This window comes from Lathamus discolor, chromosome 5 (assembly GCF_037157495.1).
Source record: "Lathamus discolor isolate bLatDis1 chromosome 5, bLatDis1.hap1, whole genome shotgun sequence".
Taxonomy (NCBI): Eukaryota; Metazoa; Chordata; class Aves; order Psittaciformes; family Psittacidae; genus Lathamus; species Lathamus discolor.
Genome location: NC_088888.1, coordinates 67,968,301 through 67,992,604, shown reverse-complemented (window position 1 = coordinate 67,992,604; position 24,304 = coordinate 67,968,301). Strand labels below are relative to the sequence as shown.

The following is a 24,304-nucleotide window of genomic DNA, read 5'->3' as shown; positions in this document are numbered from 1 at the left end:
AGCATTCACATGAAAGTGGAAGTGTTTGTTTTTCTGAAACCACTAATATGTTGCATTTTTTTTGATACAATTCTACTAATAAGCATTATTTTTCATGTTCTTTTGTTCAACTATCCTCTTTTAATTATTTATTTTGCATTTATTACCTCCTATCTCTGACTTGTAAACCTGTTTGTACCCATGTTTATAGATTCTAGCTTCAGGGACAGTTACCTTGGAAACTGTTTAAAGTGCATCTTTTTGACTGTTCTATAATCATTGAACTGCTTTCTTTCCTCTTTCATCTACTGTTCCACAAAGGCTGGTACTAGCAAACAGGCATGCCAGCTTAATTCTTACTATAACACACTTAGCTACTCAAGGCAACACCATACAATAGGTGTCTGCTTATTTTCAAGTAATCATCAAATGTCTATGGTTTTGTTAAGAACAAAGAATATTTAGATTCTCTTTGCTGCCAATGGCTACTTTTGCAGGCAGCAATGTTGCACAGCAGTGACAGAGAGTAATAGCTGCTATATAGAAAGTGTTACATCTGTTAAGTGTAATTATTTAGTCAACTTCAATTCTTAATCTAGGATCTGTGAGAAAAACGTAAACCCCCAGGTACATGCATGTGTATATATGTGTGCATACAAACACAGAGCAAGGGAGGATCTTTATCTGTATATAAAGATATATGGAGAAATACATTGTTCCTAAGGACTAAGGAGTGTCTGGGGATTTGAACTGGTAGAGGTATTGCAATGAAAGGAAGGTATTCTCCAAATTCAATGAGGTTTGGTATGTTTTCATGCTCTGTTTAAAGCTGTTTGTAGAGTTTACCTTTCAATGGGAAGAAACAGTGATTCTGAATGTCAAGGACCCCTTTACATGAATGCCACTTGTGGCTTTAAGGTAGGGTTGCTGGCAAAGAGATATGAAGAAAGGGAAAATGAAGATTTTAATTTCTTGGCAATTGATTGTCTGAAATTAAGTAATGTTTTAGAGAAAAGAAAAAGGCTTTGTCCTGGTCCATTAGAAAGGATTTTAAGGACTATATGACAACAGTACACTGACTGTCAGTTTACTCTGATTTTCTTGCCCTGAAGAAATATTTTAGATACCAAAACATTTTCCTCACCCTGAATTTCTGACAGTCAAAACCTTAATTGTCATGGAAAGACTATTTGGAAGAAAATGCAAACCAAACAAAATACTCCAGGTTAATTGGAATATTTCACAGACACAGCTTCACAGCATCAGTGAGTAACAAATGTTCACAAACTCTTGTTTCTATAACCACAATTATTTTCTAGGAGTTCTAATCCTTCTTTCAACCTTTTTTTTTCAGTTTCTGAGTGCCTAACTCTATTTCTTGTTTCTGATGGTATTTTTTCAGCTGTAGTACAAGAAAGGGACCTTTTAGAGTCGGTTCGAAGGAGGGCTGCAAAAATGGTCAGAAGGCTTGAATACGTCTCCTGTGAAGAAAGGCTGAGAGAGCAGGGGTTTTTCAGCCTGGAGAAGACAAGGTTCTGAGGAGACCTCAAGTGTGGCCTTTCAGTATTCAAAGAGAGTGCATAAGAAAAACAGAGAGAGACATTTTGCCAGGGCCTTGTACACAAGGAAGAAATTATTCACAATGAGGGTGGTGAGGCAGTGGAATAGGTTGCCCGGAGAATCTGTGGATGGCCCATCTTTGGAAGTGTTCAAGGTCATTCTGGATGGAGCTTTGAGCAACCTGGTCCAGTGAAAAATGTCCCTGCCCCTGGCAGGAAGTTTGAACTAGATGTTCTCAGAAGGTCCCTTCCAACCCAAAACTTTCTATGGTTCTATGAGTGAATGAGAGCTGCTTCATCAATCTGCTGTAATATTTTTATCCAATTTGCACCATAGATTCAAGAATTGAAGGCTGTTATAGGACATGATTTGCTAATAATAGTGATTTTCTTTACTGAATAAGTATTTTATGAATTACTGAAGCATTTACCAGAGAATAGAATTATAGTCAATGTCATTCAATCAAACACCCTAAACATAATCTGGAAAGACTAGCAGAAATATGGCTTGTGTGAGTGTTATATCAAAATGTCCATAATATTCATGTTTGAGTGTTCACAAAAAAAAGTATCTTTTATTTCTCAGTGATGTTTATTTGTGACCATTGTTTGCACGCCATTCTGAACTAGGAAGCTTAGGCTGGGATTCTGTTAAGCATCTCTGATCTAGGCATACATTTTTTATTTTTTGTTGGAAAAAATCTTGTCCTCCCCATCCAGCTCCTCACAAATATAGAATAACTATAGAAATTTTATTTTTAAAACATCAGTATCTATACCAATTTTATATATTTGGTACTATATATATGCAAATAATGTTTGAAACACATAACATATGGGTCTTCCATTTTTTAAAATGGTAATTGTAAAGAGAAAATTTTCAGCAAATGTTTGAAATTTTAGCTTTCTTTCAGAAAAACAATGTCCTGAGACTTCAGAAACAAATATAAATTAATTTATTTAGACAAAAGTATTAAAAAGGCAATAACTTTAGTATAGATTTCTGAGTGATTATTAAAATTGGGAGAATGAAATAAAATAAATTATAGCTTGCAGGATATTTAAGCAACATCTTTAAAAATAAGATATTTTCAGTGAGCTGGTGTATTTTGTACCCATTGATAAGTGTGGTTTGCTAGCTTTTACTAGTTATGTCTTTCTCAACCCTGCGTATTTGATCTAATGTATAATAAAAACAAAGAAGCAGACTAACTTATAACTTGTATTTTGGTCCTGGACAGCTGTGTAGGCAGGAAGAAACTAACTTAATCGTTGTCTTCAAAGAGTTCAAAAGGTTGATCCCAAAGACAAACAAATTTATGCATGAGCTTGTGTTAGTTCTTTCTCTATCATTTCATACGCCAAATAAATGGGATGCCCTGGAATGCAGAAAAAGAGGTACTGCACTGCAGCAGGTATTTGATACTGTTTAGATAAAGTGTGTTTAAAGGGGGAGAAAATAAGACTGCTATAAGCCTCTTGACAACTTCCAGTATGAAATAAATTTGTACATATCAATAAAGACTCAAAGAAAATATAAAAAAAACCCCAAACTGGAAAAGTAAGCTGGTCAAAGCAAATGCTTAACACATCTAAGCACTAATCATACTACATGTGAGTGAAGGTCAAAACAGTTGAGGTGAACAAAGACTATTTTAGTGCAGGCAAATGGAAAAAAAACCCCACTAAGCTAGTGACTGAAAACAGATTGAAATTTTTTAAGCAAGACATAAAAGTCACAAAATTAGATTCTGATTGCTAAGGCACAGTAGGTAAGTGTTAATGAATTCTTGATAAAGCTTTCTAAGCCAAGAATTCAGGACTGGAATATCGAGATAAACTTTTTTTTTTTTTTTTTTTTTTCCCTAACCAATATGAAGAAAACTAAGGAAAATTCCAGAGGAAGATTAAACAAAGTTACGAAAACTTGAACAAAGAAAATGAGCTTCCTAAGACTGATTTTAGTAACTTTGCTACACGAAAAAAAAAAAAAAAGAAAAAAAAGAAAAATTTATCAAATACTAGCTTTTACTCATGTATCGGGAAGAACAGGGGTGCTATTTTGTCTTCACAAAATGTTAGCAGTCTAACATCTGTAAACTGTATAGAAGGTGGAATTAAAATAAAAAGCAATAGTCTCGATCAAAGTCATTATACCTAAGAAGAAAACAGTACAGTGATGGAGATAAATGGAGATAAATGTCGACTTTTTATACTTGAAGGTGGAGGCAGAATGGGTACATAAACATGATGTCTCTTCAGTGTAGCAGAAGTCCATTTTTTGTTTCCAAAACATTAAAAGTAGTATAAAGAGACTTTTCCTATAGGCCATTTTAAATGCCTTCATAGGCTTTAGAGGAGAGATCAACACAAGGAAAAGACAAGAGATTGCCCTTGTATATATTTGGTGGAAAGTGTCTATCTAGTCTATTATGGACCAGAGAAGTGGAGAGTGAGAAGGACCTAAAACTGGTTTAAATGCCAGGCTCAAAGGGTTGCTGTGAACATCTTGAAGTCCAGCTGGAGATCAGACAGAAACAGTATGCCCCAAGGGTCAATACTTGGTCCCGTACAGTCTCATTCATGGTAAATTAATTTCTTATTTTGCTTTGGTTGTGTGTGTGGCTTTTGTTTCACTTACTGAACTGTCTCTCTGAGCAAAAAAAGTTTACTCACTTTTACTCTTCCATTTTTCTCCCACATCCCAAGCAGGGGGAGTGAGCAAACAGCTGTGTGGGGCTTAGTTGCTGGCTAGGGTTAAACCACGATAGACTTATAACTTGATTAACTTTTTTTCTGAGCCTAGTAATGAGTGAAATACAAGTCCCATTAGGATAATAGTTAATAGCAGACAAAACCAAAAGAATCATGCTGTATGATTATGCAATCTTAAGAAGAACAAATTAGCAGGTTACTAGGGTTTTCTTTATTCTTGGTTTTTACTGAAAATGAAAAAAAACAATTATAATGAAAAGAAAATGCTATGATTATGGGACTCTAGCTTGTATATATTTTTTTATTTGGTTGGTGTTTCTTCAGATTTAAGAACTTCTTAGTTAGCTGTTTGGATTTTAAGAGCTCTTTGGATTTAAAGATTTAAAGGCAAAAAAGTGGCAGGGATGCGATACTATCTGGTTATTATCCATTCTTCTAGGATAAAGTTAATTACAGAATGTTTGCTATTAAAAAAAAAAAAATACTAGAATTATGGCAAATACTGCCATAACCTGAATGAATAGAGAGTGCTAATTGACAGATACTATCGCATCTGTCATGATGAACATGAATTTACTCTTCCCAGAGATCTTCAGTAACTGGCACCTTCTTGGAAGGTTCAGTACAACTTTGTCAGATAAACATAAATCAGAATATAAGACTATAAATGCAAAATAATAAGATTCTAGTACTTGCCCCCATTCCAGAAATGACATTAAATACATAGTGTTGGTACACAATACTGAATACAGCTATTGCCAAAGACAAAACAACAGTTGATTAGGGTCTTATGACAAAAGTTAAAAGATGTTTATGGAGCTGTGCACCTTAAAACAGGTAATTTTCCTTTATTAATTTTATTGCTGACAGATAAGGTTTATAACTTACCTGCAGCTGTTTATTGTAAATTGAGCTATTGGAGTATCAGTCCAAGTGCTGACCCAAGTCCTCATTAGAAAAACCTATTATGTTAATTTATACCATTTTTTTAGCATCCTCAGGAGATGATCAATATCCAAAGGAGATGAAACTATTTCCTTATTTCCCAAAAAAGTTTCGTGCACTTAATCATGTTGGAATCTGCTTGTAATGTCAGTGCTTTGGTTGCTCTTCTTCTTGGACTATACCAAGAAATCAGGTTTGCAGTGTTGCAACACCTTTCCCAGCACAGTGGCTTTCAAACTCATAGGTGATCTCTGCAATCCTATCTGTAAGTATTGAAGGGTCACCTGAAACAGTAAAACCACAATAGCACATTGACAATGGCATCAGTAACGTGTGCCAAAATACAGTAACAAGCACTGTCAGTATAAATGTTTATTTTTGTCAAACCACGTGGAAACTACAGAAATGTAAGTGGTATGATATAAAAATATAATAAATTCTATTAGTTTTCTGTGCTTTCACTTTACTTTTGTTGCCATTGTTTTCAGTCTTACATGACACATATGAACAGCAGAATATGAAGTTAGTAACAGGTAATGATATTAACTTTAACTATAGTAATTTATTGCGTATTTAGTTATTATTCATTGAATGTTTCTAAAATATTTGTTTATAAATTAGTTTCCATAAAATTCCCTGAAATGGAGTTTTCTGACTTTTCACAAATAGTTTAACTAAAACAAAATGGGAAATAAAGTCAAAAACGATAGTTCTAGCTCTGACTATTTGAAACTGCTCAGCAGTATAATTCGATAGCATTCATAAAAGGTTGGCTTGTATCAGTAAACAGATTAACAAATATATAAATTTAGCTAAATTTAACTGGATGGATGTTCAAATTTCATAAAAACTGTTTTTCCCATTATTTTTATTTTTTTTTCTGGATGAATAGCAGAATTACTTTTTTTATGTCCAACTGATCAACTTACTGACAATTTGACAGGCGAAAAGCAGAATCTGAAATGTGATGCACAGCTATACCCAGCACTTCCATGGAGGAAATGTCTAGAATCCTTAGGAATTCTGATAATTCTATAAAATCATTAACATTATAAATTTCCTAGGAGTTATATCACATACCAATCCATAATATATTTTTGTGATGGCACATTGATTTCCACTATAACATGTCAGTATATAATGTCAAATATATACTCTTGATTGTATTTCAGAACTCAGATGACACATGTCAGAGAGTAAATATTTCAAGACATTTTTGAAGCATTTTGTTGTTGATATAAAATTCTGTGCAGCCCCCAAAATTCATAGATATATTTTTCATAGATACCATTCTTTTCATTGTACCATGCTTAACTAGAAATACATAAATGTAAATCAATAATTTAGTCAATAATAAAAGTCTTAGCAAGAAAGCTTAAAATATCATTAAGTCATCTCATGGTGTGATCTTGCTCAGTACCACAGAAAAATCTTTATGCCAGCTCAGGAATTCTCTGCAAAAATCACAATTTTTCAAAATAAAAGTTTTCCATGGTTAAGTTTTTATTTTTATTATTGTCTTCATGCCTAGCAAAACTGAGATGAAATTTTGCTTTCTCCTATTTTTTTCCCTGCCATTCTGTCTACTTTGTTCCTAATACATTATTATGTAATGATTTTTGAAACTTGATTTCACATTTTCTTATTCTACTTTTCATCGCAATTCAGTGTGTCTGCAATTGCTGACATACCAAAATTTTTGAAAGACAAAAATCAGATTTTTTAATTTTTTTTTTATTTTATCTCAAGTGTTTAATAGGCTTTGAAGGGCTTCCAAATTTTGAGGAAAATAAGACAAGTACTTAGCAGTTATATTCTTCCCTTTATCTTCAGCAACCATTTTGAAAAGTTTGTTTGTCTTTTACTGTGTCATTTTATCCCAGATCTTTAAGTCTTTTTTCAACCTCTCCATTATGTAATGTCATGTTATGCTGCTTATCTTTTCCAGTATGTTGTTTAGGAAAGTACAAGTGTTTCAAGATAAAACTTTCAGAATTTTTTCAAGACCGGACAGATTTGCTAACAGAGGAACAGTTCTGATCAGCAGCCTACTACACCTCTGTACCTTTGAAATGAACCACATATGGCATCAATCCTGTCTGTTTGAATTAACTCAAATGTTCTAGTGACTAAGATCAGGCGAGTGCAGAATAAGCCTCAGCTGTTCTTAGCTAGCACATATGGTCCAGTGTTTTTAGTAATTTATTTACTATGATAAAAAGTACTGAGTGCTGAAACCAAATCCCACTGCAGAACACCTCAGTGGTAGCTTATGCTAATATATAGCTGTCAAATATTTTACATAAGAGCTATTTAGTAAAGAAATACTTGAAATTATTTGTTATTTTGGATGTTCAGAGTTTTGTTAGGTCTGGCAACAGAACTGATGGAGGAATTTATTGGGGGAAAAAGCCACCAATCTGTCGGTTTCACAAGACTGATTTTGATGATTATCATTACAGGAAACAAGTAATACTAATGCTGCTACTTGACAGGTGCCAAAAAAGTGACAATGGAAGTTCTGTTAAGTTTTTAAAATCTGTGAAGATAATGAAACAGTATTTATTCCTAAGTGTGTGAGGCAATAAATTAGCAAATAACAGTGGGCTTTCTATCCTTTCTCCTCATTCAAAGGGCTCTTGAATGTTACTAGTTTGATTTCTAATGCTGCCTGATGAATTTCTTTTAAATCACAACAGCAACAGAATGTTCTGGGCATTGCAAAAACATCTTCCATGCCAGTATAGATGCTGTGAGAATACCATTGTTTAAATCATGGTATTGTGACATATTCTTACTCTATTAAGGTAAATATTTAAAGTAGTATTTGTGAAATTCATGTGTAGTTCCAATGACAAAACCATGCACTCACTGCTTGTGGAAAAGGAGCTTGCTTCCAGATAGAGTGCAAATGAAGTGTGGAGGTTTTGTCCTGCAGTTAGTATCTGAGAACAGGCAGAGTGAGCAGAATTAGATTTATCTTCACAGAACATGCGGAATATAGGATCTGCTTTAAAAGCAGATTAAATTTGCTTAGTGTCTTATTCCTACTTATAAAGGAAGAAACAGAAGTGTGAGAAATATCACGCTTATCATCTGCCACAGCCTTATACAGAAAGAACTATTGTGCCATTAGTTATAATTTGGTAGAGGATTATAAATCGTTGGGGTTTAAAAGGCAAGGAAGTTTTATGAAATCCATTAGTGATTTTTGAGCTATAACATCCTTACTTATTTCCAGCTCAAAGCTGATAGTGCAAACTTACTTATTTCAACAGCATTAGGGTTTGGGGTTTTGTAACCATTACTTACTTTAAATATTTAATGTTTGTTCAAAAATCTGTTTTGTATAACAAAAAAGCACAATCAGGGCAAGAGTAAAAATGTCTTTCTCTGAGCACTACATTTTTCATTCCTTGTAGCTCTATTCTTGGCAGAAACACCTTTCCTATCTTTTTTCATTTGTGCTCTATGGACCATGAAAACAGCCATTATGGAGGAGAGAACGCTGTATGCATTGGTTTTATTGTATTTATGCTGACATAACCAAATCTAAATCAGCTGGTTCCCTTCAGGGTTTTCAGGCCTCAGCAGCTAAAAAAAATAGGGACAGAGGGAGAGCAGAGAAGAAAAGAAATTTCCTGAAGTCAGAGGGCTAGAGTCAGTAAGACCAGCCTGATGAAAAGGAAAGTGTCTTTTCCACATTCTTTGATAACTGAGAAAAAGACTGTCTCACAGTTCTAGGAGACAATTAAAAAAAATACAGTACTATAAATGTTATTTTTATAACTAGTTCTTAATCTGGTCAGAAAATCTGAAGATATCAGAAGTTTTAACACAGTCTGTCTGTTGTGTGATAAAGGACAGTTAAGCTGATTTAAGTCTGGCATACTGTCCACTCCTGGTGCAGAAATGCATGTTATTTTCAGTATACTTTAGATGCTAGTGATTAGCAAAGTGCTCTATAAAAGCTATGCCTTCACCTCTAACAATGACTCAAAACTGTGGAGACTTTGGAATGTCTATGGTATTGTACTGTATTATAGAGGCATCAGGTGCAGATATGCAATTAAGACCAAATTGTGTTTTACACATAATGTGGTCAACTATGTCAAAATCAGTAAACATATTGCTTCTGCTGGCTTAAAAAAACAGCGCTTACTTTTGGAGTGTAGAATTAGCTATGGCTTACTGGAAACTGAAAATTGTTTTGTCATTATAACAAATTTAAATGGTTTATAAAAAAAATATATCTCGAAATAGGGCAGGCAGTGATACTATGTAAAGGTGAAAAATTAATAAGATCTGACATCTTTCATTCTGATTCTTGCAGTGGATTCTGATATTAATCATTATTAGAATTTATTGCTGTTTAGCTCAGAAGTCCCAATAAGAGACCACCATTGTCCACTTCAGAAACATTGAGAGGTTTGAAGAAAATAATACCTATTTTAAAGAATTCTGATTCATATTAAGGACTGGTAGAAGTGGGTTAGTGTACACTGATACAAATTACAGAAAGTACAGAAAAATGCACAACGGAATGAACACATCATCAGTCATTGATAGATACTTGAACAGTAGCACTCAGCCTTTACAAGTTTTCAGTTGGTGACAGTTCAGGACAACGAGCATACTATTTATGTTTATTTACAATTTATTTCCAATTATGCAAGTGTTCAAAGTCTTTTAGTTAACCTTAGTTCTGAATTTTCCTATATTTATAATGCTTGAGGACAATTGAAGTATTCTTAAAACTTTCTTTACCCTAAGCTAAATTTGAAATGTATTCATTAACTTTTTTTATCTATTAATGGTACTAATCATTTGTGGTCTAAAATACCAGAGACATATCCCAAATGTGTTAGAAGAGCTATGAACCTTAAGAGGATCATCTATAATGTTTGCTTCACCTAAATCTGACATCTAGTCACCTTATGTTTAGAAAAAAAATCTTGAGATAAATTAGTGTTTTTGTCATTATTAAAAACATCAGAAATAAAAAAAAAAAAAAAAAAAAGAAAGAATGTCACAGTTACTTACAGAAAAGAATAAGGAATGAATAAATTAAACCTATTTTATGGATAGTTAAGCTTGGATTTCCATAATGGTGTTCAGGATTTTCAAGGGGTTATTTATAAAGCAATTGGAATGAGTCTACTTGAGCATCAAAGGACTGAAGGGTGATAAAGACTGGAAAACACATTTCCCTTGCTAATAGCAGGCTGGCCTTTGGCTTAATTTATAAACTACATAAGTTCACAGTGGTTTTGGGATTTTAGCTGGTTGGTTGGTTGATTGGTTGGTTGGTTTGTTTTCCCCAAACAGGAAAGTATATGTTTTGGTTTGCTTTCTTGAACTTGCTTAACATCAAATTTGAAGAGTCTCCAGAAACACTTGTTGTATGTAACTTCATACTGATTAAGAATCATAGAAATCAATGAAAACTCTTAAGTTGGAAGGAACCTTTAGAGATCAGTTCCTCTTGTTGGAGGAGATCTGTTTTCCTAATTGAAAGCGAGGTCTTTAACTTATCTGGGGCTGTGTCAAGCTGTCTCAAATATTTCCAGTGAGCTGATTCCACTGCGTTTCTGAGCTACCTGTTCCAATGCTTAAGTTGTTCACACAGTGAAGGCTGGAAGGCTGCTATGAGGTCTCCATGCAGCCTTCTCTTCTCCAGGCTGAACAGCCCCAACTTCCTCGGTCTATCTTCATACGGGAGGTGCTCCAGTCCCCTGATCATCCTCATGGACCTCCTCTGGACTTGTTCCAACAATTCCATGTCCTTTTTATGTTGAGGACACCAGAACTGTACACAGTACTCCAAGTGAGGTCTCACAAGAGCAAGAGTAGTGGGTCAGGATCACCTCCTTTGACACGCTGGTCACGCTCCTTTTGACGCAGCCCAGGTTACAGTTGGCTTTCTGGGGTGCGAGCACACACTGCAGGCTCATGTTCATTTTCTCATCAACCAACACCCCCAAGTCCTTCTCTTTAGGTCTGCTTTGAATCTCTTTTCTGCCCAACCTGAAGCTGTGCCTGGGATCGCTCTCACCCAGGCGTAGGACCTTGTACTTGGAATGGTTAAACTTCATGATGTTGGCATCAGCCCACCTCACAAGTGTGTCGAGGTCCCCCTGGATGGCATTCCTTCCTTCCAGCATACCAACTGAACCACACAGCTTTGTGTCATTGGCAAACTTGTTGAGGGCGCACTCAATCCTATTATCCATGTCACCAAAAAAGATGTTGAACAAGATCTCCAACCCTCTGATCACCTTGGTGGACACTCTCCAATTTTAATATCTCTCTTGAAACCTGAGAACCAAAAATGGACACAATGTACCTAGTGTGGCTTGATAAGTGCCAAGTATTGTGGATTAATAATATCTGTTTTTCTGTTTGCTATGTACATTCTTGCTGATACAGACCGCAGTTTGTTTTCCTGCTGAAAGTGTGGGCTGCTTGTTTATGCTCAACTTGTTGTCCTACTGGATCCATAAATTCTTTTCAGCCAAGGTACACTCCTGATTGTCAGTTCCCAGCCAGTATGGATGGCTGGGATTACTTTTCCCCTGGACAGACTTTGCATTATCTTTGTTAAACCTCATGCAATTCCTGTTGTAATTTTCCAGCCTCTTTCTGCATGGTAGCTCTTTCTTCCGATATATCTACCTCTCCTCCTTGTTTAGTGTCTTCCACAGACTTGGTAAGCATGCCTTCAATACCATTTTCCAAACTGTTTAAAAGTATTTTGAAGGTCTAGGGCTGACCCCTGAGCCATTTCACTCATGACAGGATGTCAGTCTGGCCTTGAGGTATTAACTGCCACCTTTAAAGATTAACATCTCAGCCGTTTCTCCACTTGTAAGTGCTCTATCTCTGCAGTCTATATCCTACCAGTTTGTCTTCAAGGATGCTGGAAGAGACCTTGAGGGATATTTGGCACCTTGCTAAGGCTCATATAGATGAGCCTTTATGAATGTATTTTTCATATGTCATTCTTTTTGTCTGTGCAAACACAAAAGTGATGAGCTTGGTGAAGTAATTCTGAAGTGACATTTTATAGTCTGTGTATCACAGAAGGTCAGAATAAATATACATAATTGTTCCTCTGGCCTTAGAAGAATCCACAAATCTAGCAACTTCAAAAAAAGTGGCCTGTGTCCACTAAGAATACAATGCTCAAAACAACAGAAGCCACATAGCTATTGTAGGGAGTGTCATAAATGGAAAATAATGAAATCAGATTGGGAGTCTTGACTCTGGAAGGGGATGTGACATAATGATTGTCATTGTTTAATTCCTGTGTGGTGGAGAATGCTTTCATAGGATATATAACAACTGGGCTTCTGTTTTTTGGGGCTTTTTTTACTTGTTTTTTTTTTTCCCCAAAATTTAATCAATTACCTTTAATTACGTATGTTACTACACTCTCACGTGAGTTTAACCATTGCATAGGTGAAAGCAAAGCTGGGCCGTGACACTCAAGTGCTTTTATAAACCAGGAAAGGAGTTGGATGCTATCACTGCAATAAAAATCTCCATTGATGGATGTGTGTTTTTGGTTTGTAGAAAAATGTCAGAATTTGTCCAGCACATTTTTACTGTGCATTTATCCACTCTTGTCTTGTATCATGAGGTCTGCTTCCCTGTCCATTGATCCTTGTTTATTCTGGCATTCATTCAACATGCTGATGTTTTTCTAACCTTGTGGTCCAGAGTCTTGTTACTCAGATATTTTCTAACCTTGTGGTCCAGAGTCTTGTTACTCAGATATTTGTCTTTACTAGCCAGTTCTTTGCAATAGAGTTGTAACACATTGTTAACAATGATTCTTTCCATTTCCAGTCTGATATTTAGTCATAACATTATACTGATTTAGAGCCTTTGCAATGCTTCCTTTTGTGATCCCTGACATGCACAGTTATTTTCCAATGATATTTAATTTATGAATGCTGAGTACGTCACTGACAGTATCCTCTGAATATCATTGTGATAGCCCCCATTTTGTGCACCACGTAGACAAGTTTCTTTATTTCTTTAGCCTTTTCATTTCTATCTTTTCTTTTAGTTTTTATTGTTTTTTTTTTAATCCAGTGAAATTTAAATGTGGAAAAGCATAGGCAGTTTTCTTACTTTTTTGCACTGTCTTCTGCACAAGGGAGGGAACACAAGCATGATAAATCATGTCACCACAAGTTATCTTATGCAGACATAATTTCTGGTTGATTTAAATTTAGGTTGGATTTACAGACCAATTGACAGTTAAATAAAGCAATATGGTAAAATAACACAGATAAAATAATACACTTAAATTATGGACTATATAGATTGATTAACCAGATTGATTTGCATACAGTGAAAGAAGATGAAAACATAATGTAAATTGCAGCATCTGCTTCTATCTGTATGAATGACATAATCATGGCCAAAAGAAACAATATGTACATATTGGAGTGTCAGTCTCTTTAGATCAATGTCAAATGGGCTTCCGATGCTTTTATTGTTCTGGCTTCTTGATTTTAGTCACATTTGTCTGCTGAATAGCTTGCCAAACACAGAAGAAAACCACTTGTGGTTCTATTTTCCTGAATCAAACATTGGGGTTTTGGTTTTTTTTTAGATAAAACATTCTTTGTTGTACGTAAAACAAATCCCAGAACATGTACTATACACTTTATTTAGTAGGAATTTCTAAATGGCAAAATTCAAGGGTCACAAGTAGATGGGCTGTTTTCCTTAGCCTCATTTCAGTTCTGACTTTTAGCTTTTAATGGAAGAAAGCACTGCAAAGACATTCTGTCATCCTGCCCATATGAGGCAACTAAGAGATCACTATGCACTTGTTAGCTTCACAGCTGTGAGCCATGTGCACTGATGTTTGAGGTTCTGTGTTGTCTTCTACAGTCTTACTAATCATATGTAGACTTCTTTACTTTTTTTGTTGTTTTAGTAATTCCTGTAAGCAAGCTATCCTGTGAAGGTGCTTTCTCTGATTTTGTTTTTGACCTTTGTTCCCTCCTTTCCAGCAGTAGCTGTGGCTTCATCTATTGATTCAGTCATTGTAATATGAGCACTCTGTCCTTTTGAGGATATAGTATATTTTCACATGCTCTAATGCTTCAGTAGAGAGCAAGCACTCTCCTTGCTAACATGTTTTCAACCTGGAATTTATTTTCTTTTTCAACAGAAATATAGAAATGCAGTTTCTGTATTTGAATGTAATCAGAATTATATGACAGCTCATTCTTTATTTTCTATTATAGTTCATTTGGCTTTCTTTTTTTCTTTCCTCAAGATCTATCTATGCAGCGATGTGTATCTAAAATAGAATCATAGAATCATAGAATGGTAAGGGTTGGAAAGGACCGTAAGATCATCCCGTTACACCCCCCACCATGGACAGGGGTGCCTCACACTAGACCATGTCACCCAAGACTCTCTCCAGCCTGGCCTTGAATGCTGCCAGGGATGGAGCATTTACCACTTCTTTCAGCAACCTGTTCCAGTGCCTCACCACCCTCACAGTAAAGAACTTCTTCCTTGTACCAACCTGAATTTCCCATACCTGACAATTTCCTAAAATTGTTTTCTCTGCCAATTTTTCATATTGCTCGTTATTTATAAGGGCTAAACTGTTTTCTTTTTTATTGGGTTGTAGATTACATGTCAAAAGAATTTAATATATGTTATTGGTAAAGTTTTTCAAATATTGAAAACCATTAATTTTTCACCCTTTTTGTATTACACAACAGTATAGATTTCTACAGAGCTGATGTTCATTGTTTAAAATATCTCATGCTACAGTGCAGTATTAAATGTTAGCAAGAATTACTTGATTTACAAAACAAACCCTGTGCAGAGAAAACATATCTGTTTGGTCTTCTCTATTCTATGCATTCACACTATATGCTGAAGAAGAATGATTTCCCCTTTCATTGTTACTAAAATCTTGTGGCATCAGCCACAGACTATGTTCAGTACAGTAACAATATGTTCATGTGGAGTCCTAAAGGTCTTCAATTCTGTTAGCATTGACACTAGAGTTAGTTCAAGTGCTTGTTGCTAAGTTCCCAGGGAGAGTGAAATAACTCTTGGTCTGTATCACAACGGGGGGACCAAGTCATCTTTTTTGCAAAAATAAAACAAACCAATGTTCATTTTATTCCACATGCACTGCGAATTTTCCTCTACGCAGAATTTATGGCTGTCAATCAGCTGAACTTCAGAAAGATTTGTAATGTCAATCTTTGTTTAGCATCTCCACCAGAGCCGATGGCAGAATTATTTTTAAGGCTGACATTAAAAAATTGAAGACTCGTTAAAAAATTAAATTATACTAGTTCTCATGTTTTATTTCTACATTTTGTTTACTAGGCATGATTTAACACTGCTGAATATTTTCTGATATATCTTGAGTTTGAATCATTATGAAACAAAAAGGCAAATGTAATATAGAATGTTTAGGACTTCTAATACTTCCAGTTTATCCAGTGGTTATGATCTCTTAAGCACTGTGTTTCGCAAAGATGAGGGAATGTAATATCTTTTCTTAAAGAAGCTGAGGTGAGAAAAATGAAGCCACTCCTTTTTAGATGCTCAGTATCACTTTGTGCTGAACTGTTGTCTTCTTTGTCCCAAACTACTGTCTCTCTCTTACTATCAGAACAGTTCTTTGCATTCTGGGAATATTAAAGCAGAAAACACATATTTAATTTTACAACTTTTAGTAGTCAGTTTCTGAATGGCAAGCTAGAATTAGTGTGACCAGACTGTGATACTCTCTCTGCTGCCCTCTCCCTCACAGCTCTTTTCTTCATAAACTGCTATCTGTAAATGCTTTAATTACTTCAGGTTGCCACAGTGTGCAGGTTTTCAGAATTGTTCATGAGTACCTGAGTGATTGAAGTAAGAGTGAAGATTTCAAATGTGGCAGAATCCACAGAATCTCCTATAACACTTACCAACATTGTTGATGGCTACAGTGAAATACTTAATAGTTTTTCACTGACTTCAAATACTTGTAGGTCTTCATCCTACACAAAATCATAACAACAGTAAAAAACAGATAAACAGCAGATATTGCACATTTTCTTGACCCTCTGTCCAGATGTTTTGATTTACACAAACAAAATGAGAGGTACAGATTAGATTAAATGCACAAGTACTCTTGAAAGAAAGCCTTAGTAAAACCTGACATGTAGTAAAACACAATGAGAGCAATGTCCAGACTATTTGCTTTCACTCTTATAAGCATATTATTCTTACTCATGTTCCATCTAATATTTGTTTTTCAGAAATCCAAAATCTCCACTTATGACAAGATGTGGGCCTTCATGAGTAGCAGGAGGCAGTCAGTACTTGTCAAAAGTAATGAAGAAGGCATCCAGCGTGTGCTTACCTCTGATTATGCATTCTTAATGGAGTCGACAACGATTGAGTTTGTCACACAGCGGAACTGTAACCTAACACAGATTGGAGGCCTGATAGACTCAAAAGGTTATGGCGTTGGAACTCCCATGGGTAGGTGATATGCCAACCACTTGTGCTCTGTTCATTAATCTTAGTTGCTGCAGTAGCCTTGAAAAGCTCCAATACATTGTTGCTTTCTCTACATTGTTAATGTATTTTTCTTGTCCTCTTTTTCCCCTCTGGGGAAAGTATTACGCATCTTATCAATATTTATGGTTTTTATAAACATAAAAATAATTACTTTATAAGAATTGGCATTTTCATAAATGTTTCTCTTGAGTGGTGTCTTCCATACGCTCAACAACAGAAAGTACTTTTCACTGTATTTTATTAAATAGTTTTAAAAATGTTGCTCTCCCTCTTTAGAGTATGAGGTGCTAGTAATACAATGTTTGTAAATCGGGATAATGCTTCTCTTTTGAGAGGGCTGATCACTGAGATTCTTAAAAGAAGAGGAAAGATTCCATAACATGTCATGTACAAATCCACAGAAATATTGAATTAACCTTGTGGAATATAGTTTTGCAGAGAGATTCCAATCCTGTAAATATTTTCTAGGTCAGGTGTTGTACAAAACTTTAATTGAAAGGTGAGAAGCCAACTACAGACATTAGTTTGGCTAGTAGAATCCACAACATGGGATTCAGCAAGCACTGAGGTGCTGAGTTCCCATTGACTACAGAGATTTTTTTTTTTAAGGACATCAGCTGAGAATCTGGCTTTAAATTTCAGAATAGATGGGAATAGAAAATGGTGTGACACAAGCACTCTGTCAGTAATGCACAATGATCCTACTTAATATTGCAAGACCATTCTGCTGAATTCTTTGCAAGATAAATATTTATTTTAACACTATTTTTAAGAAGAACTTATCATTTTTTGATTGATGTGTATATATTTTATGTTATTCTCAAATTGGTCTTACATTTGGTACTGATTTTATCTGTTTTAATAATCTACACTAAATCATTGTATGGGGAAATTGTGTCCAGTACTTTAAATCAAACACATGGTATGGAAGATAAAGAAATAAACTTTCTTGGAATCTCTTAGATAAAGAGGTACCTAGTATTATCAAATATAGCTTTCCCTGTATGCTGTAAATATTTACTGCAACTTTACCAATATCTTTATAATTTTCATTTTTTCAGTAATTCTCCATGAAACAGACATCTGAAGAAATTATGATTCTGTTCATTCTGTCTTTTAACACTTAGTTGTTAGGAATATAATTTCAATCTGTATAATATTTCTACCCTGTTTTATTGTGGCTTCTTATATTGCTGAACATGCCCTGTAGACATATAAGTGCTAGAAAGGACTGGACTTCAATCTTCCTACTCCTTTTGTCATTTCTTATTTTCTGACATATAAAGCTTTTGTTATTTTAAGGATGAAACCCACCTTCCATTTAGGTTTATTACAGGGAAAATTAAATAGAAGTGGCAGTGTAAAATCCTTGAATAAGCTGCATGCAAAATTCTGAAGCATCTGAAGCATGTCCTGGAAATCTGAGACAAAGTGATAGGAATCAGAGAGATCAGGCTATTTTACAAATTATATTGATATTGTGTAAATCAGAGAGGCATCATAAAGACCAGCAAAAACAAATATAAAACAATGATAAAGCCAGAAAAAGACTTCAAAGATAGAAGTATTGGTTGTAAAGAGGCAAGGAAACAGGTATGTAAACTGTCTTTTGGTCTTTGTCCCCTACCTTATTAGCTAGAACAGGCACTATACGTGCACTATGTCTTCATTAACTTATAATATTTTCAGAATTATTATTCAGCTTTTATTCATATGTAAGTTTTCAAGTCATGAAAAGATTTCTGAGTCAAGAGAAATAATAATGTACAAGGGGATCTGTGAGCTGGCTATTGTCTTGAACCAAGGTGAAACAAATAAATAGAAGACATACCTGCAGGGATCAGAGATCACAAAAGCAGGTAAAACAAGAGTTGAAACAGTGTTAAACTTAGCAAGAGAAGTTGAAAAAAGATATGAAAAAAAGATAAATGCTTTGTAAATGAAAATATAAGAGAACCTAAAGTAAGATGTAATGTAAGGTTTTCATGGAAGAAATGAAGGTACAATAAAACAGCATCAGGAGCTTTCCCAGAACAGCTAAGAATAAGAGATTAATCCTGGCTTTGATCAGTATCTATAAAATACTATCCAGAGAAATAACATTTATAAAAGTTTTGTATCCTGTGTATTAACTGCACAGTCTTAGAGGAAAGAGATGGGTAGCCTCCACTAAAATAATGCAGAGGTCAGACATGCATTTGAAAGAAAATCTTGTGAAACATAGTGCCTGTCAGAATAGTTTCTGTTAAATATATTGCTTTATTAAAGCTAAAAAATCTTACAGAGAAGTGGATAATACAAAATAAACTCATGCATTATAGCTAATCTCATTTCTGCAGGAAAAATAATTTTGGAATCTTTAAAATAATTTATGACAGTCAAAACTACAGAAGTAGATTTCATCATTATTTAATAATTATGGAGTAATTTTTTAGACAAGCAATTGAGTAACATTTCTTTAGAGCTAATAATCCTTAGAGAAACTTGTCAAGTGCTTGGAAGTGTAACAGTTTCACATACAAAGCACATGTTACTGCTTGCGCCTATTTGGGAAGCAGCATATCTCTCTGAAGAACAGTACAAAACTATTTGTATTAAAGGCACAGTATCTGAAAGGTATAGATGTCATCTCCCAAAATTTACTGAAATATCCTATTTATCTCCTGGAATAGTGGCTTAAATTTTCAGAAATATTTGCACATAAAATTACATTTATAGAATATAGTTGTTATAGGCGTTATGTTCAATACAGTAGAATGGATACTGTTACTTTTGGAGAATAGCAGCAAAGGAAGTAGGTGCAGTGTATTTTTTTCCTTTTGAAGGCTAATAGAATAACGGTTAGTTAGAACATAATTTGTTTGAGTCTAAGTAGCTGCAAGCAGAAGATCTAAAATATTTTCTAACAGAAAAACATGCTATCAGAGTAGTTTATGATAGGATAATTCGAAAATGCAACCACCAAAATATAGCACCAGCTTAGAGTACTGCAGTAAAAGCTCTTTGTTCACAATGTGAAAGTTTTCTGTATTCAGAGACAGATGCACAAGATAAGAAGAAAGAAACAGCAGGTCAAGCAGTGTATAGGTATCAACTCGTTCCAAACACACTGAAGAAGAAAAATCTGTTTATATGATTATTTTAATCTTGCTAAAATCATTAGTTAAATAAACAAAGTTTAGATCGCTAAAATGTAGACTAGAGTGGGGAAATTGGAAACAACATACTTTTTGGCATGAAGTAGTATCAGGGTTTAAAATAACAACCTTTAAAATAACAAAATACACTGATGTATTTTGGAATACCTACTTGGAATAGGTGCAAGGTGGCATTCTGTGTGATATCTTTGCCGTTAAATTTATTTAATATGCCACAGATAACATCCACAGAACTGAAAAATGTACTAGAGAGAGTGAATTTGAAGGGGATGAGGCAGAACAAACTCTTTGGGATTTTAAGGGTAGATCCTCTAGAGTGTTACTTATCACCTCCAGTAGTTTTAAATGCCCCATTTCTTCATCATGCATGATAAAAATGTTTAAAATTGAGTTTGTTCTTGAATAAATCCCAGTTGGGTTAAATTTACCATTGCAAGGAATTCCTAAATGTTTATTCCACAGGTTTATGGTCTTATCAAACATAAATTGTAACATTTTTTCCAAAGAAAACCTGGTCTATCCAGCAATATACATTTCATGCCCTAAAGAAACACAGTTAGTATTAATTTCCTATGGTCAACATACTATAAAACACAGTAAAATTATATGACAAATGCTATTTTCCAAAATGATATTTATTAATATCATTGTTAACGTGAAGTGACCCACATGAAAGGTTAGAAATTTAGCTTCTACGCACTCTGTATTAAGGTCTGAATGGTTTGCAAAGCTACGTTTTACTCTCCAATTAGAAGAAACATTTGAAATCATCTCTTGGATAAAAGCAAATCTTTGTCTCTCCAGGGTGTCTTCAGGTTCTTATTTCTTTTCCAAATTCCTGTTTCTCTTCAGCATGTTAAAACATCTGGCTGCTTTCCATCTGGCTTGGACAGATTTTCTGTTGGATTTTGCCAATTGCTTCTATGTTGAGCCTGGAGGACATAAATGGCAGACAAGTGTGTATGTCAAACCCATTCCATATGAGCAGATCTACTGAACATGCACCTTTCAGTGATCTATACTTACGTGGCAACTCAGGACTACCCTGTATATGCCAAACTAACTCTGCATGTGTGGAGATTCATGCAAAGTAATGCCTCTGACATTTTGAAAATGAAAAATGGTAGGTGTAAGTAAACCTACAAATTTGCATATATTTCGTCTAACTCTTACAAAATAAAAAATAGAAAGTGGTGTTTGAGAAATTTTATGTATATAAGAAATTAGAGATAGCCATTTCTCTGCTGTTTCTCTGTGACTGTTGAGCTGTGGAAAGTTACAGAATTAGATTAAAAGGCGATTTAACTGTATAGCACTGGTGTTCCTGATAATGTCTTATAATGGTGAGGTAAAAATCAGCATGAAAAAAAGGTAAAATACACATTTTTTTACCCTTTCTTCCTGCGCAGTTACCAAAGAAAACAGCTATTAATATTAATGATAACTGAGTTGCAAAACATAGGGAGATGAGTATTACATGAGTCTCTTCACTTTTACTAGTTTACTGAATTTCCTCTTGCTATGACCAAACTATGATTTTTCATACTAGAGCATCGTACTGTATCCCTGATCTTTCCATACTGATGGACTATCAAGATGCCCTGACAAATGCTGAAAAAAGTTTGAGGTTCAGATTTTTATTAGTTAACTGTTAACTTTAAAAATGTTTAAAAAAGAGAAGTGTACTCCCCCAACTACATAGAGACTCTTCAATGTACATAGGGATAAAATACAGCTCTCAGGATATGAAAGAAATTAAACAATGTATTTTGGGGTCAGCATATCAAGTTGATAAAGCTACCAACATTTCACTGCCAAGTTAAGTCTTACAGATCTACCCATTATGCAAATCTGTAATAACTTGCAATAGTATCCAGGTATCAAAATCTATTCATGTAAGCGCATAAATACATCTGTACAGTGTATATTTATACATTCACCATAGAAAGCTGGCAGCTACTGTGATGCAAACAAGTTATACCTCCTATGCAAAAAGAAAAGTATATGAATAAAAAAGACAGCCTTGTAGCAGAGATGTATTGGCAGCAGGCCCCAGATAGCAGTGTACTCACTTAAGTTTAAAGGATAAAACAAAACTTCTAGGCTCTGTTGATTCAGAGGTGTCATTTTTAGTGAAGTTCTCTCTTGTGTAAATTCTAATGCAATATCAAGCAAAATGTTTTTGATTACATTTTTATGTCTTAGAAAAAAAAAGTATTGTTCACAGTACATTGTTCTTTAAGATCCTCCAAATGTTATACGCTCACCTATGACTTCCAAAAATATCTGTTTGGCCAACTAATGTAATCTGCAGATGACTCGCACGTAAAAACTTATTTATATACTTTTCTTTTATGCAGTGTAGTTCATCTTCACATATTTTTTTCATTTAGGCATCCAAATCTTTTCTTTTTAGCAAATCACAGCCAAGAGTGGGATTGTGGGGTTTTTTTTTTGTTTTCTTTTCTTTTTTTTTCAATTTTAGTCAACTGTGTAGTATGCAATTAAAATGTTGTTTGGAGTACACATATTTTGAGGACAGTAATATTCATACAATTTCACCAGACATAGAATCTAGAAAGAGTATTTCACACTCCACTCACTTAAATTAAAGATTTCATTGAAGGAAAAAAAGCATTCAGGGAACAATTTATGATCTTCTATTTCATATCTTCTCTATTAATATGACTTCATGAATTATTTACATATATCTAAGCCATTAATAAATGCAATATAATAGTGTTCTTCCTACACAACTGATAGGCTGCTGGATTCAAATAGAATTTAAACCAATAGTTTAATCAGCAAAAGTATAACATTTAATTACCATGTTGTATCCAATAAATTTTTATAAATTCAGATAATTTTTATTACCTATTTTGTGTCTAGGCAATGACCTAGAAAACAGTTACATTAAACTTTTTTTTTTAATACTGAAATTTTTTAACTGATCTGACCATGTTCTTTATACAGATATTTTACAAAAGATTTTTTTACCTGCCATTTTTATTTAAGTGCATGTTTCCAAATATAGAAAATTTTTAATGGAGGCACAGTGGGAAATATAAATTACTTAAAAATAAAAGCTTTTAATTGATGTAGTAATAATATAAACAAAAAATTACTCTTATTGCCTAAATATGTATTATAAAGTGAAAAAAAAAATTATCTCAAAATAGTCCATTTATCATACCAGGCTGAGATTTGCAGCCTAGTTTTGTAATCATCTAAAATTTAATTTATTTTTTGAGCTTTTCTGTAAAATCAAAAGTAGATAAAATTGGAGTAAACACCTTGTAAGTGTAAAAATAATATTTCATCTTCCTACAGATGTGTAGGATGTTACCTCAAAAGGTTTTTCTAGCTTTGGCAAAGCCTTGAATTCTACAGCTGCATGTCTGAATTAATTTTTTTTCTTAAGCAGTTTCTACATTTAGAGCATGAACTTCACTCAAATTAATATTTTGAACAAATGACTGAATGTTTTCTGGTAAAGCAATTTGTTAATACATAATTAGAACATAGTGGTGCTTAATTTTTTCCTGCTCTAGCTGTTACATATAACTGTGGTAAAATGAAATCCAATTTAATAGAGATTGAAGTACGAATAGTAAGACTTCCTTTTCTGTTTCAGCAATGACCTATAAATAAATCTCAAAATGGAAGGTATAGTTGACCTTAGTTGACATTATAGCCACCCCCAAAGTAGGGGTAGTCTATTCTTTAAGCTCTGATTGAAAGTATATTATCGTTATCCTGCAGTTGCAGATTCTTCACAAGGGAGTAGGATTATGATACAAATGAGTATAACAATGATAATGAGTTTGGGCCCCCAATTTAAGAAGCATGCTAAGGCACTTGTATGTGTCCAGAGGAGGGTAACAAAGCTGGCAAAAGGGATGGAAGGCATGTTCTAAGAGGAGTGCCTGAAAACACTGGGTTTGGCTGGTTTGGAGAAAAATAGGCTGAAGGATGACCTCATTGCTCTCTACAGCTTCCTGAAGAGTAGAAGTGGAGAGGGAGGTGCTGAGTTCTTCTCCCTGTGATCCAGTGACAGGACATGTAGGAATTGTTCAAAGCTGTGCCAGGGGAGGTTTAGATGGGACATTAGGAAGCATTTATTTACTAAAAGCATGGTTAAACACTGGAAAAGGCTTCCTAGAGAGGTGGTTGATGCCCCAAGCCTGTCAGCGTTTAAGATGCACTTGACTTGAACAATATGAAAAATAACCTTGAAACACGTTTTAAATTTTGGTCATCATTGGATGGGTCCAGGCAGTTGGACTAAACTAAGTGACCACTGTGGGTTTCCTTACAAATGAAATATTCTCTCCTCTCCTCTCTCCTTTCTCTTCTCTTCTCTTCTCTTCTCTTCTCTTCTCA

At 34.5% G+C, this 24,304-nt stretch overlaps 1 protein-coding gene across 7 annotated transcripts in view; it reads left to right on the top strand.

Annotated features, from left to right (window-relative positions):
- Positions 1 to 24,304, top strand: part of GRIK2 (glutamate ionotropic receptor kainate type subunit 2) — a 405,316-nt gene that overhangs the window by 348,853 nt on the left and 32,159 nt on the right. For all 7 annotated transcript variants that reach the window (XM_065681155.1, XM_065681154.1, XM_065681157.1 and 4 more), the window contains one exon: positions 16,499 to 16,724. In XM_065681155.1, coding sequence (XP_065537227.1) covers positions 16,499 to 16,724 — 226 coding nt within the window. The remainder of the gene's footprint in view (positions 1 to 16,498; positions 16,725 to 24,304) is intronic.